Genomic DNA, 13,696 nt, shown 5'->3' with positions numbered 1-13,696 from the left:
TGCGCAAATGTAAATGCACTGTCCAAAGCAGTAATCCCTTTTGTTGTAGGCAAACTATTTATCATGGCATATCTAGACAATTTTCTTTCATTTGTAGATATCAATCCTGCTATGAAAAAATTACAACAGCTACCATTTTGCCCATATTTTAACCTTTTTATTAATAATGAATTTCATTTCTAAATATATGTATGTTCCAGACCATATGAGTATTTAGACCATATTTAGACCATATGCGTATGGTCATGACCATATGGGTATATACTCATATGGTCCGACCGTTCATTCAAAATACGCTATCATATAGGTAATTCTATCATTATATTATAATAAAAAGATAAGCTAAATAAAAATAAGAAGTTTCACATAGTTAATTTTACTTAATTGTCAAATTTAAAGTAAACACATTTTATACAGATGGTCATTACCGATTAGTTATTACGAGTAATTGGCATATGTCGACTAAAAATTAAATTCCAAAAAATTCTTAATGAACTGTTACATAAGAAGTCACTGGAAAGTAGCATACTATTAGTTTATTTAAGTTGTGTTGTGAAGATGGTGTATTGCAGTCTTTTTACGATATTTGAGATCTAGAGCTTCTTAAAGACACCGTAGACATCAGAATTGCCAAAGACCTCGATATCACTGTACGCATCTGCAAAAAAGGCTTCTTTTTCACTCGCAAACAAAATGTGTAAATGAAAAAGATCGTGCATAAATTTCTTGCAAATGCAAAAAAGCTATGATACCGTGTGGAAGTGAATGTCATCCAAACCTATATGCACGAATGTAACTAGCGATGAAAACTAACTATGGCATCAATACTTTTTTTACGTAGTTTTTTTGGATTATAAAATTTTAAAAAATTGTCATGTTTTAAACCATCACTGTTTTTTTAGATAAAGTTTTTGTATTATTGAAACGTTTATAAATAATGTAATTTGAAAAAATACATATACCTTTATGGTCCAAATACTCATATGGTCCGGCCCGTTAATAACCAAACGAGTATTATACTCATATGGTCCGACCATACACGTACGGTCGGACCATACGCATATGGTCGGACAATACGCGTATGGTCGGACCATATGAGTATACGCATATGGTCATGACCATATGCGTATGGTCCAAATACTCATATGGTCCGGAACATGTATAAATATATACCATATTTACCTTTTCACGTCAAAGTATTAATGACTGCAATTTTTTTAATTTAATATATTGGTTTATTTATGCTTTTATCTTTTTTTTATCATATTATCTTCAATAAATTTCAAAACTAAATTAATCCATAATTTCAAAAATGATATTTGAAAAAATGTTTAAAGATGTAAAAACCTATTACAATAGATTTATTGAATTTTTCTTGAAAAACTTTTCTCTGACAAGATGGTATTTATAATGACGAAAACCTTTTGTCTTGTGTTTTTAATAGATTAAGCATTTAACTTTCAAATGTTCTGACAGAGCTATTAGACTTTATAGATATTAAAAGTTGTAAAAGAAACAAACAATAGCTTTCCGAAATTATTCATACATGTACCTTGACCTATAATGGTTTTCTTTTTGAAATTGTTATTTGGATGGAGAGTTGTCTCATTGGCACTCATACAACATCTTCCTATATCTATGATAAATATTGAAAATCTGGATTTACATTTGTTTATTATTTGTTTAGTTGTTGATACTACAGAACCACAGACAACAACAGATAGTCCAACTACCACCGTCGTAGAAACAACAGTTCAGACAACACAACAAACAACAACACCAGTCATGACAACAGAGCAGACGACACAGGGATGTATAGGTTGGTATATACCTAAAAGATAGACGAAACTAGTAACTAAACAATTACTTTAATTTCCATTTTTTTACAGCATTTCAATTATTTGAGGTTGTAACAGATGTACCATAAGGTTTTTGATGACAAACTATTTCCATATGCATATTTTTTTCCCTACTGTTATCAGTGTTTTAGTTAGTCTGAATAAATGGGATAAAGGAGTAGGTCCGGTAAGGACCGATTTGGCCTCAAATTTCAGTTTCATCTGACGAAAGATTTTGACCACTTTTTAAACACTTAAGTGTCTATTTCATATGATTCAATTAATTAATGTGCAAGATTTTAACTTATTAAGTCATTAAAAACGATCCGATTCAAGCTCAAATATGAAAAAACTACCAAATTTCCGAAAAAATGTCACTTTTCAGATGGTTTCTGTCAAAAAACGAAAGTGGTCGCATCCGTGTTCATCCTCAATCTTTACATATGTTATGTATTATCATCAAATACAACTTCCATTTCAATATTTTGGATGAACACGAATGTGGCCACTTTCGTTTTACCCGGAAACCGTCTAAAATTTAACTAAAATGCTGGAATTGTGAAGATTTTAGTAATTAAGCACGACTTCATGGTGCTAGTACCCAATATATGTGCATTGTATTGTCAAAAAAAGCCCATATTTATGTAGCAGAACCATTCTACTATCCAATAACTAAGTAAAAGTTTACATTTTAACAATTTTGTAAAACCGCTATATTTTGGGGCCAAAAAGAGGTCTTACTGGACCTACTCCTTTCAATGGATCATGAATTTGTTTGCTTGAACCTTGTCAATTATTTTGTTGAGTATGTGTGATCTATGTCCTTATTTTATTAATTGATAAGATAAACATATAATTGTAGCTTTATTAATTTAAACTAAACAATGTATTAATTATATGTCATACTTGTTTAAAAAATTTCTGAAGAAAATAATCAGATTTAAAATGGTTTGATAACGTTCTGTTGATACTAAGTTATAAAAAAAATGTACAGAGTGATATGTTCTACATCTCTGAAACATCTTTAAGAAACCCATTTTGATATATAAAAAAAGTCTTTGTATTTCAAATATTTGGCTTCCATAATCCTGACTTATATTTTACTCGTTTATGAAAAAACAGCCATCTGACAGATCAAATCTGGTCATACAGTCATGATGCTTTACACAGTACTGAGAATAAGAAATGTGAGTTCAAAACACAAATACCGGATTTTGATTGGTTGAATCTATGTGTGAGTACAATTATCGTACTCCAAATTTATACTGATTGTGTGGAAATTGATTAAATTTTTTATGTATATTTTAGGAGCAAACAACAGCTATCCTGACTTTACTAATAATCCCAGCCTGTCAAATTCAATCAGCAATGATAAATCAGCTGTGATCTACACATGTCAAGTCGTAACATCAACAGAAGCTGGAGCCATTCATAAAGTCATGTGGTATGTGGGTACATCACTACTCAAAGAATCGACTGTGACGACTGGCAATGTTGTTATGTTAAATTCTAAAGATGATATGGATACCAGTCAACGGGCTTCTGCTCTTAATGATGGGGTAAGTCTAAGGCTGATTGTTGTTTTGTTAACTTGACTCTTTCCTTTACTTGTTTTAATTTAAAAACTTGATAATGAAAGAATGAATTTCTCAGCAATGTTTTGGCTGTTAAAACAGAGGCAAAGATACCAGAGTATCATTCAAACTCATATGTCTTAAATAAACTGACATCGCAATGGCTAAAAAGAAAAAAACAATAGTACCTGTACATAAAACATGACATAGAAAACTAAAGACTGAGCAACACAAACCCCACCAAAAACTGAGGGTGATCTCAGGTGCTTCTGAAGGTGAGCATATCATGCTCCACATGTGGCACCCCTTGTGTTACTTTGCCATGTACATGGGCTAAATAAGCTATTACAAATTACCTAAAAGAAAACTGTTGCTTCTTGTTTTGTTTTCTTAAACTAGTAAAGGAACTAAATATCAATATTGGAGTCCTTGTTCAAATATGTGATATTCATGGAAATATACACAAATTAATGTATAAACATTATTACTGTATTTAGGTATCATGTGGAGTTACAGTGAGTAACCCTAATAGATGTGGTGATGGTGTGAGTCCTGAGTTAAACTCCACAGTAGTTACTCCATTCCAACAAACAGTAAGTTGTGTGTATATCATATAAGACATTCTCACAAAGGCTTACCATACCATAGAATTTCTGATCTTTTTTATATAAATTTTATTTTGTATGCAAAACAAACATTGCATTTAAATTATTTGTTTAACCAATACATGTGTATAAATCTTTTTGGTAGATTAAATTACAATAGTTCTTTATTAACCTTTACTTGTCAAACCTGAAGTTATTTAGAAAAACAAAACATTTTTCATGTTACAACTTTTAATTCTTACTGGAAATTCCATGTTGTACGATGAAATATTTTTGCACACATTTGTTTGATGTGTTTGAGCTTTTAATTTTGCCATATGATTAAGGGACTCTCTGTTTTGAATTTTCCTGAGAGTTCAGTATATTTGTGAGTTTCCCTGTGTTGTCAAAAGAATATGTATGTAAGCAGTAATTGATTGCTTGTTTGTAGGTTGACATTCCTGACAAGATAACCTTGGTTGAAGGTGAACCATCTACACCTTTCCCAATCACTATTTCACAAAACTATGATCTGTACTGTACGCTTACCTATGGTAAATCATGTGACATAGAGATCGTAGCACGTACAGTTGTTCCAGTCGACAAGAAGGACAAGAAGAAATGTTTCGATGGTAATGACATTGATGCCATTGCTGTAGAATCTGATTCTACCGACCCATCCACAGCAACCCCTGGTGTCAAATTCATTGGCAGTACCAAAACGTATTCTCTAAAACTTAAAGCAAGAATTGATAGAAAGAACTTCAAAGTTCCATTATCAAGACAAGTGAAGATTGTACAGATTGATACGCCATCTGGTGATAGTCCAGTGGAGAAGATAATTAAAACAGTTAATGTAAGTATCTATAGACAACACTAGTAAAAAACAGTTCATTCAAGTATTTCAAAAACTCATTTTGGCTCAACTTGTCAAATATCAACTTATCAAATATCAAATATCTTATGATTGCTTTATTGATATTGAACATAAAGTTGTTACTCAAATGTGTTTCATGCATAATAAGTTCAGCAGTAAATAAAAATTTCAAAGAGATGAAAAACTCAAATTACCAACCACCTTTGACTGCCACTTGAAGATAATCAACACAGTTTTTTGTAGAATTTGTGAAATAATAAACTCTGGATAAACAATTTATAATTTTCCATGTCAAAAGTTTCCAGCTGACGACATTCAAGAAGATGGCATCTGCCATCTTGAATGGTTAGCTGCATTTACAGATTTCTCTCTGTAAAATCATATAACTCATTGTAAGCTTTAGAACACTTCCAAATATGATAGCATGCGATATGAGAAGTGGTTTGAAACAATTACTGTGCATATTCAGAGGCTTTGTCCTTTCACTATACTGATTGCTTAAATGTTTTACTTAACTGCAGTTTGAATTTATTTTGTCAATCTGATAATTTTAGCTCATTGCTGTTGTTGAGTTTAAATCCTGTTTTTATATTTGCCCTGTAGGTGACCTTGGAAGATACCTATTCTACAGCTCAATGTCAAGCTACTGGTGATCCTCATGTTAGGACTTTTGATGGAACGTGAGTACATACACATTTTACGAGACTGTTATAGTTTTCAATGATATTGTCATATTTATAAATTGAATGTTTACAAAACTCTGAATTGTTTGAAATACTTAGGGTTTTGTACACCAGGAATAGAATTACTTAGCTGTATTTAGCAAAACCTTTTTGAATTTCTGGTTCTCAATGATAACTAGACGTATAGTAAAATGGTAATCGGTAATCTTCCTATTACCAGAATAAAACTTAATTTGAAATACAATTAATATTGGTAAAGTGATGTGAGATATGTCAGATACTTAAGTTAGATATTCTTCAGCAGCACTACAATTAGAGCAAATGTAATTTTCTATAAATAAATGGTATGTGCCATTGTTGTTGGTAATCTCCCTTTTACCAGATCTAGAATTAATCTAAATTTGATAGTAAATTAACATTACAAATGCATGATGTGTTGGCAAGATACATATAATGTATTGACTGTTCATGGCTTAAGAGTCATTTGTAGTAAGATTTGTTGTGAAATTGATCACAGATACTTAATTTAATATCTCAGGTAGAGGTAAATAAAGGCAACAGTAGTATACTGCTGTTCAAACTCATAAATCACTGGACAAAAATCAAAATCGGAGTAACAAACCAAAACCGAGGGAAACAGTTCAACAAACAGATTTTACATACACCCTTAATTTTTTAATTAAGAGCATGTTGTAAGCATTAAATTTTCGATTTTTCTTTTCTAATTTATATTTGACGTATTATAATTAAAGTTGTTTTTATTATCCTTGTTAGATTCTATGATGCATTGTTTACTGGAGAGATGATTATGTACAGAAATAAAGATTTCCAAGTGGAGGTAAGCTAGTTATTACAGCCGACGTTCCTTCATTTTGTGCAAAATGTGCAGTTTTGTGGTGTTGAAATAATATGTTTAGGGTTACTGCCCTTTGTGTAAAATTTTCAGGAGGCAACAGGGATGTCATTTCTTTGGTCTGATAGATCATTTTGTTTGAATGTTGGTTTTTTTTTTGGTTTTTTTTTAGAGTTTTTTGTTTTTTGGTTGTTGGTTTTTTTTTTTTGGGGGGGGGGGGGGTGTTGGAGGTGGTTCATTTACAATATTGATTGCTGATGTTTTCATACAAATTTAAAAAAAATAATCTTAGATATGATTTAACAATCAGTTCAGATTTTATCTTTATTATATTATACTTAGGATGAGGATGAACATTACCAGAAAATATAGTTGAAACTATCAAAAAAAGGCATTCTTGGAAATATATTTTTTTTCTCATAAAGATTTTGTTAAATGAAATTATATTATTATAAAATTTTCTAGAATAATCAAAGTTTGCCCTTCTTTCTAAAGGTACGAGCATACTTCAGTAAGTGTAGCCAAGGAAGCTGTATCTGTGCAGTAGCATGCAGGGCTGGTGATGATGTCATTAAACTAGACAAATGTCCACTGGCAGGTCAAACACTGGATGCCTACCCTATTGTCAATACTGCGTTTACTCGTGGTAACTCATTCACACCAATGTTCAAAGAATTCCAAGAGTTAAATGGAGAGAGATTCCAGGTAATTAGATATTAAATCATTTTAACTCTTTAACAAAATCACTCCTTTTAATGATCTTTCATATTGGTTAAGGTAAAGTATAAGATTATTTGATAAGCTGTCATTATAATATTTCCATGATGAAACGTAAGTGACTAAGGTCAAGGATTTGTATAGTGTCATTATATACAAATCCTTGCTAAGGTACAGTGTAAAATTATTTGATAAAACAAAATTTGCCAAAGTACAGTGTAAATTATATGATAAAACATAATTGGCTCAGATACAGTAAAAAACATTTTATGATATAACAACGGAGTAAAAAACATTTTATGATATGACAACGCCATAAAAAACATTTTATGATATGACAACGCCGTAAAAAACATTTTATGATATGACAACGCAGTAAAAAACATTTTATGATATGACAACGCAGTAAAAAACATTTTATGATATGACAACGCAGTAAAAAACATTTTATGATATGACAACGCCGTAAAATACATTTTATGATATGACAACGCCGTAAAAAACATTTTATGATATGACAACGCCGTAAAAAACATTTTATGATATGACAACGCAGTAAAAAACATTTTATGATATGACAACGCAGTAAAAAACATTTTATGATATGACAACGCAGTAAAAAACATTTTATGATATGACAACGCAGTAAAAACATTTTATGATATAACAATCATTCGTTCATGACCTTATTAAGGTAAAGGATTCTAATCACCTTTCATGGTTTGATTGCAGATATAAATCTGTTGTCTTTATTGGGGTTGTTACACTTAAAACCAAACAACATCTTTAATATATGTATTAGTTTACTGGCATTTTCATTGACTTTCAAGATGATTGATAATTTCTAAATCTGAGGTATTTCATGGAAACCTCATATTTCTCACTAATATTTTATAGTCTTTTTTTAAATAATATCTTTATTGCACTTTTCTTTACTGTTGTAACCAATTACTCGACCTACAGCAGTTGGCCAAGTATCCCTGTGAATTAGTCACTGGATAACCAGGGAATTTATTCAGTGAACTCATATATAAGATAGTTTGTTAGTTTTACAGTTCATGGTTATTACATACATTTTCCAAACTATATTGTTTCATGATTACGGAAAGTGTACAGTTTTGTCCGGTTTTGTTTAATTTTCTAAAGATTAAAAGTTTATGATCGTTGACCTTTAACCTTATTGATGAAAACCGTTGAAGCTGGTTGATCAATTGTCCCGACTAATTTATATGTTTTATTGAAACTCACAAACAACTTCAACTTTAGTTAAAAATTACATGTGGTAAGTTTCGACATTGTAGTTGGAAATTCATTTGATTAAGTGATAAAGTGTGTATAAAAGTCTTTTGAGACAAAATTCTGTACATTTTCACAAAGCATGCTGTTTTGGTTTATTACCACGTGTTCAGATATATTGTCAACTTTTGCTACACAAATTCTATACATGAAAATATATTATATCTAGCTATTCATGATCATATGTATCTTTTTACATCATTTAAAAATTTGCTGTTTTTAGCATTAATATATATGTTAATTTTGTATGTGTTTAAAAATTCATTTCTGAAAACTGCATAAGCGTCTATGCCTTTTTGTTTATAATTTGATATATGAGTACTTTTATGAATTGAATATATGAAGACAGTCAGGAAGAGATTTATATCATTATACATAGGATCATGTATTTTATAGCCCAGTACTTAAGTTTTAAAATTAAAAATATGTGACCAAATTTTGATTTTGCTTACAAGTACATATATTTTCTTCCAAAATTCATGAAAGAATTGACATTTGAGAAAAAAGTGTTCGTAATCTTCAGTCACATTACACAAGTCACACATACTTGTTTCCTGTATGTGCCATTGTAGTAATAATTGTTTAATTAATTACATGGGAGGATGTAATGGTGTAATTTCCATCTTAACATTTTATATTTGTTATTTATTAAATAGGTAAAAATAAGTTGAAGCACATTATTTATTAGAGTGATTGATTCTAGATTGAAGATGTTTTTCCATTTGGAGAATCCTAGTGGTCTCTATCTAAGATATAACTTTTATACCAAGGGAGTTAACTCTTTTATTTGTAGATTCTTTTACCAACTGGAACGAGAGTAACTGTGAGAAATGATCATAATGAATACATGAATCTTTACATACAGCCCTCAGCTCAGGATAGAAACAAAACAGAAGGTACAATTATAGTAGTCTCATCACTCTCGTATCAGTATTTATTGGGGGCCTTGGTAGTGGAGTGGTGTAAGTATTGGAACTGAACTGGAATTGAGTTTTTCAGTTTTCCTGCTGAATGGCAGTGGTTCTTCCCAGAGAACTGTGCTTCTTTCACCAATAAAAACTGACTGCCATAAATCAGAACAGTAGAGTTGAAAGTGGTGTTAAACACAAATCAATCAATTAATCAGTATTTATCCTTTTATAATTAGAACATTTTCGTTTGATCAAACAGCCTAAAAATTTCAAGATGATGAACAGGAACTGATACTAAACAATATTGGACAATGACGTCATGTATCATTGCAGAAACTTTGTGTGTTCAAATCAATGCCAATTTATGTATGAAAGGCTTGGGACTTCATTCATACAACCAAACAACTATCACAATGAAAAAAAAGTTGTACTAACTATCAAAATCTCAACCAAAAAACATACACAAATTGCCATAAAAGAATAACGGCTTTGTCAGCTTGCCCTGGCGATATTCTTGCTGATTTTAGTCAGTATGAAATAAAAATGTCATTATTGTATATTTTCACAGAACAGGAAGAATTGCTCACATATTTTATCAGTCGTTACCTAGACTGACTGAATTTTATTTTTGCAGGAATGTGTGGCTCCTATAGTGGTATCAAAGAGGAAGATCTAGTAGATATTAATGGTGTTACTCATACTTTACCTGATAATAAACGCCCTGATGTTTTCAGTAAGAGCTGGAGGTATGACTAAAAGGATATATACATTTATCACTATTTTACATAATTTTCCTTTGATCTTATTGACCTGATGTTAATTTGCTAAAATCATTCATGAAATTTTGTTGAATTTTATTTTATTTCAAATTTACACATTTCCAAAGCTTTAGTATATTATTTATTCTTGTTATACAGTCAGACCTGTTTTAAGAGACCACTTAAGGGAGAGCAAAACATTGATCTCTTAAGACAGATGAGGTGGTCTTTTCATACAGGTTCAGTTTATATGAAATGTACTACAGAGGGATCTAGCTATCAAATTAATGGTCTTATAACACAGGTTTTAGCCTAATTCAGGTGGTGTCTTAAGCAGGTTTGACTGCATAAGAAAAGAAATAACAGTTTTAGATTGTGCATCATCTCTGATCAATAGATGGCGGTCAAGGGTTACGAAAGTAGTTTGGGAAACATAGTTTATTGAAGTGTAAACTCAGGGTCAAATTCAAACTGACCGATCCTTTTCAAGTATTTATAGATATGCAAATCATATAAGGATTTTTTGTTTGTAAAACTATGCGAGTCCTGGATAATATGATGTTATTTAAGTGTGACACTACAGTTTTCCGTTTTCCTTTAAAAATTACACAATTTCAAAAATCTGTTATATTGTTTCTGAGAAAATAAAAAAACTGCCATAGATTCATGATTTGAATGACATTTGTGATGTCATATTTGCTATAGATTTGAAATTTTCCATAGGTGATCTTAAATCAGGAAATTATGGGAACCAACCATAGGTTTGAGTCCTACATACAAACATAGTAAACTTAATTTATGCTTTCCTATCTTACATCACAACAGTAAAATCAAACACTGTTATTTTTTGGAACCTAACATAAATTTATACCAGAGACTGAGAGTTTAATTGACAATGATTGCAAGTTTTCCATCCGATGGTAAAGATTATTCCTTAGAACTGAAATCGATTATATTTACCAGTATATTATTTTTGATTAGCAATGCCACAAAAATAAATGGAATTTGGATCCCCTGTAGTATATACTCTTAATAATTCTGACTCTTACTGGCCTTTAAACTTGAATATTCATGCCATATGTGATTCTATTCTAAAGAGTTTTATTTGGCAGGTTAAAGATTGTAATCCATGACTTCACACACTTATGCCTTCAGAAGCTAGACCATTCTTGTGACTTGAAATAAGAAAAGACTTAACATACCAGTAGCAATAGACCAATGTTGAGTTGTTTTTTATGAATGAATTACTCTGGTTGACCGGAGGTCAATCAGCATCATTGAACAATTGGTTCTTACTGTGAAATAATAACATAAGCATTGTTACATAGAAAATATAGAGAAAAGGGATTGAATCAGAAAGTCTTCTATAGAGCTCAAATTTTATTTTCTATTAGAGTTCTTTTTTAAGGTCTTAAAGTCAGGACTTATTTTTAGCTCACCTGGCCTAAAAGGCCAAGTGAGCTTTTCTCATCACTTGGCGTCCGTCCTCTGTCGTCGTCCCTCGTCGTCGTCCGTCGTCATTAACTTTTACAAAAATCTTCTCTGAAACTACTGGGCCAAATTAATCCAAACTTTGCCACAATCATCATTGGGGTATCTAGTTTAAAAAATGTGTGGCTTGACCCAGCCAACCAACCAAGATGGCCGCCATGGCTAAAAATAGAACATAGGGGTAAAATGCAGTTTTTGGCTTATAACTCCAAAACCAAAGCGTTTAGAGCAAATATGACATGGGGGAAAAATTGTTTATCAGGTCTAGATCTATCTGCCCTGAAATTTTCAGATTAATCCTACAACCCGTTGTTTGGTTGCTGCCCCTGAATTGGTAATTTTAGGGAAATTTTGCTGTTTTTTGTTATTTTTATCTTGAATATTATTATAGATAGAGATAAACTGTAAACAGCAATAATGTTCAGCAAAGTAAGATTTACAAATAAGTCATCATGACCAAAATGGTCAGTTGTCCCCTTTAGGAGTTATTGCCCTTTATAGTTAATTTTTAACCATTTTTCGTAAATCTTAGTTATCTTTTTCAAAAATCTTCTCCTCTCAAACAACTGGGCTAAATTAATCCAAACTTGGCCACAATTATCTTTTGGATATTTAGTTTAAAAAATGTGTGGCTTGACCCTGCCAATCAACCAAGATGGCCACCATGGCTAAAAATAGAACATAGGGGTGGAATGCAGTTTTTGGCTAATAACTCAAAAACCAAAGCATTTAGAGCAAATCTGACAGGGTTTTAAATTGTTTATCAGGTCAAGATCTATCTGTCCTGAAATTTTCAGGTGAATCCTACAACCCGTTGTTTGGTTGCTGCCCCTGAATGGTAATTTTAGGGAAATTTTGCTGTTTTTGGTTATTATCTTGAATATTATTATAGATAGAGATAAACTGTAAACAGCAATAATGTTCAGCAAAGTAAGATTTACAAATAAGTCAAACATGACCAAAATGGTCAGTTGACCCCTTTAGGATTTATTGCCCTTTATCGTCAATTTTTAACCATTTTTCGTAAATCTTAGTAATCTTTTACAAAAATCTTCTCCTCTGAAACTACTGGGCCAAATTAATCCAAACTTTGCCACAATCATCTTTGTGGTATCTAGTTTAAAAAAATGTGTGGCGTGACCCGGCCAACCAACCAAGATGGCCACCATGGCTAAAAATAGAACATAGGGGTAGAATGCAGTTTTTGGCTAATAACTCCAAAACCAAAGCATTTAGAGCAAATCTGAATGAGTTTAAATTGTTTATCAGGTCAAGATCTATCTGTCCTGAAATTTTCAGGTGAATCCTACAACCCGTTGTTTGGTTGCTGCCCCTGAATTGGTAATTTTAGGGAAATTTTGCTGTTTTTGGTTATTATCTTGAATATTATTATAGATAGAGGTAAACTGTAAACACAATAATATTCAGCAAAATAAGACCTTAAAATGAGTCAACATGACCAAAATGGTCAACTGACCCCCTAAGGAGTTATTGTCCTTTATAGTCAATTTTTAACAATTTTCATTAAGATTTGTAAATTTTTAATAACTTTTTCTTCTGAAACTACTTGACCAAGTTCATTATAGATAGAAATAGTTGTAAGCAGCAAGAATGTTCAGTAAAGTAAGACGAACAAACACATCACCATCACCAAAAAACAATTTTGTCATGAATCCATCTGTGTCCTTTGTTTAATATTCACATAGACCAAGGTGAGCGACACAGGCTCTTTAGAGCCTCTAGTTTTTATGTAAATATGATATGAACATCCCTAATGTTAATATATTTCTGTTGCAGAATTGCCCAGGGAAGTCCTGACTCGATATATAATGGATACACAGGAACAGTAACCATGCCAACACCTGTGTATTGTGTAAGTTTTGATGATGGAAGCACACAGAGCTGTGATTACTTCAAAGATATTGACCTCTGTTCAGTACATAAGAATGGTAAGTATTTTATTCCTGAGAATCACTTTACTTTTCTCCTCATACCAAATTGAAAAAATGACTTATTAATTTTTATATAACACTAGTAGTTAAATCAGTTATAGTGTATAACTGTGCACCACTTATTGCGGACCTGTTTTTGTATTGTTATGAGTTGCAATTTAT

The 13,696-nt window shown here is 31.5% G+C and overlaps 1 protein-coding gene across 1 annotated transcript in view; it reads left to right on the top strand.

The window, feature by feature from the left end:
- LOC134716897 (uncharacterized) overlaps nucleotides 1-13,696 on the top strand; it is a 154,448-nt gene that overhangs the window by 127,999 nt on the left and 12,753 nt on the right. The window contains exons 135-144 of the mRNA XM_063579912.1: nucleotides 1,688-1,819; nucleotides 3,147-3,397; nucleotides 3,910-4,005; nucleotides 4,448-4,852; nucleotides 5,477-5,553; nucleotides 6,331-6,394; nucleotides 6,905-7,114; nucleotides 9,216-9,318; nucleotides 9,968-10,079; nucleotides 13,380-13,531. Coding sequence (XP_063435982.1) covers nucleotides 1,688-1,819; nucleotides 3,147-3,397; nucleotides 3,910-4,005; nucleotides 4,448-4,852; nucleotides 5,477-5,553; nucleotides 6,331-6,394; nucleotides 6,905-7,114; nucleotides 9,216-9,318; nucleotides 9,968-10,079; nucleotides 13,380-13,531 — 1,602 coding nt within the window. The remainder of the gene's footprint in view (nucleotides 1-1,687; nucleotides 1,820-3,146; nucleotides 3,398-3,909; nucleotides 4,006-4,447; nucleotides 4,853-5,476; nucleotides 5,554-6,330; nucleotides 6,395-6,904; nucleotides 7,115-9,215; nucleotides 9,319-9,967; nucleotides 10,080-13,379; nucleotides 13,532-13,696) is intronic.

Source organism: Mytilus trossulus, chromosome 4 (assembly GCF_036588685.1).
Source record: "Mytilus trossulus isolate FHL-02 chromosome 4, PNRI_Mtr1.1.1.hap1, whole genome shotgun sequence".
Taxonomy (NCBI): Eukaryota; Metazoa; Mollusca; class Bivalvia; order Mytilida; family Mytilidae; genus Mytilus; species Mytilus trossulus.
The sequence above is the reverse complement of the archived record's forward strand: the minus strand, read 5'-3'. Positions and strand labels throughout refer to the sequence as shown.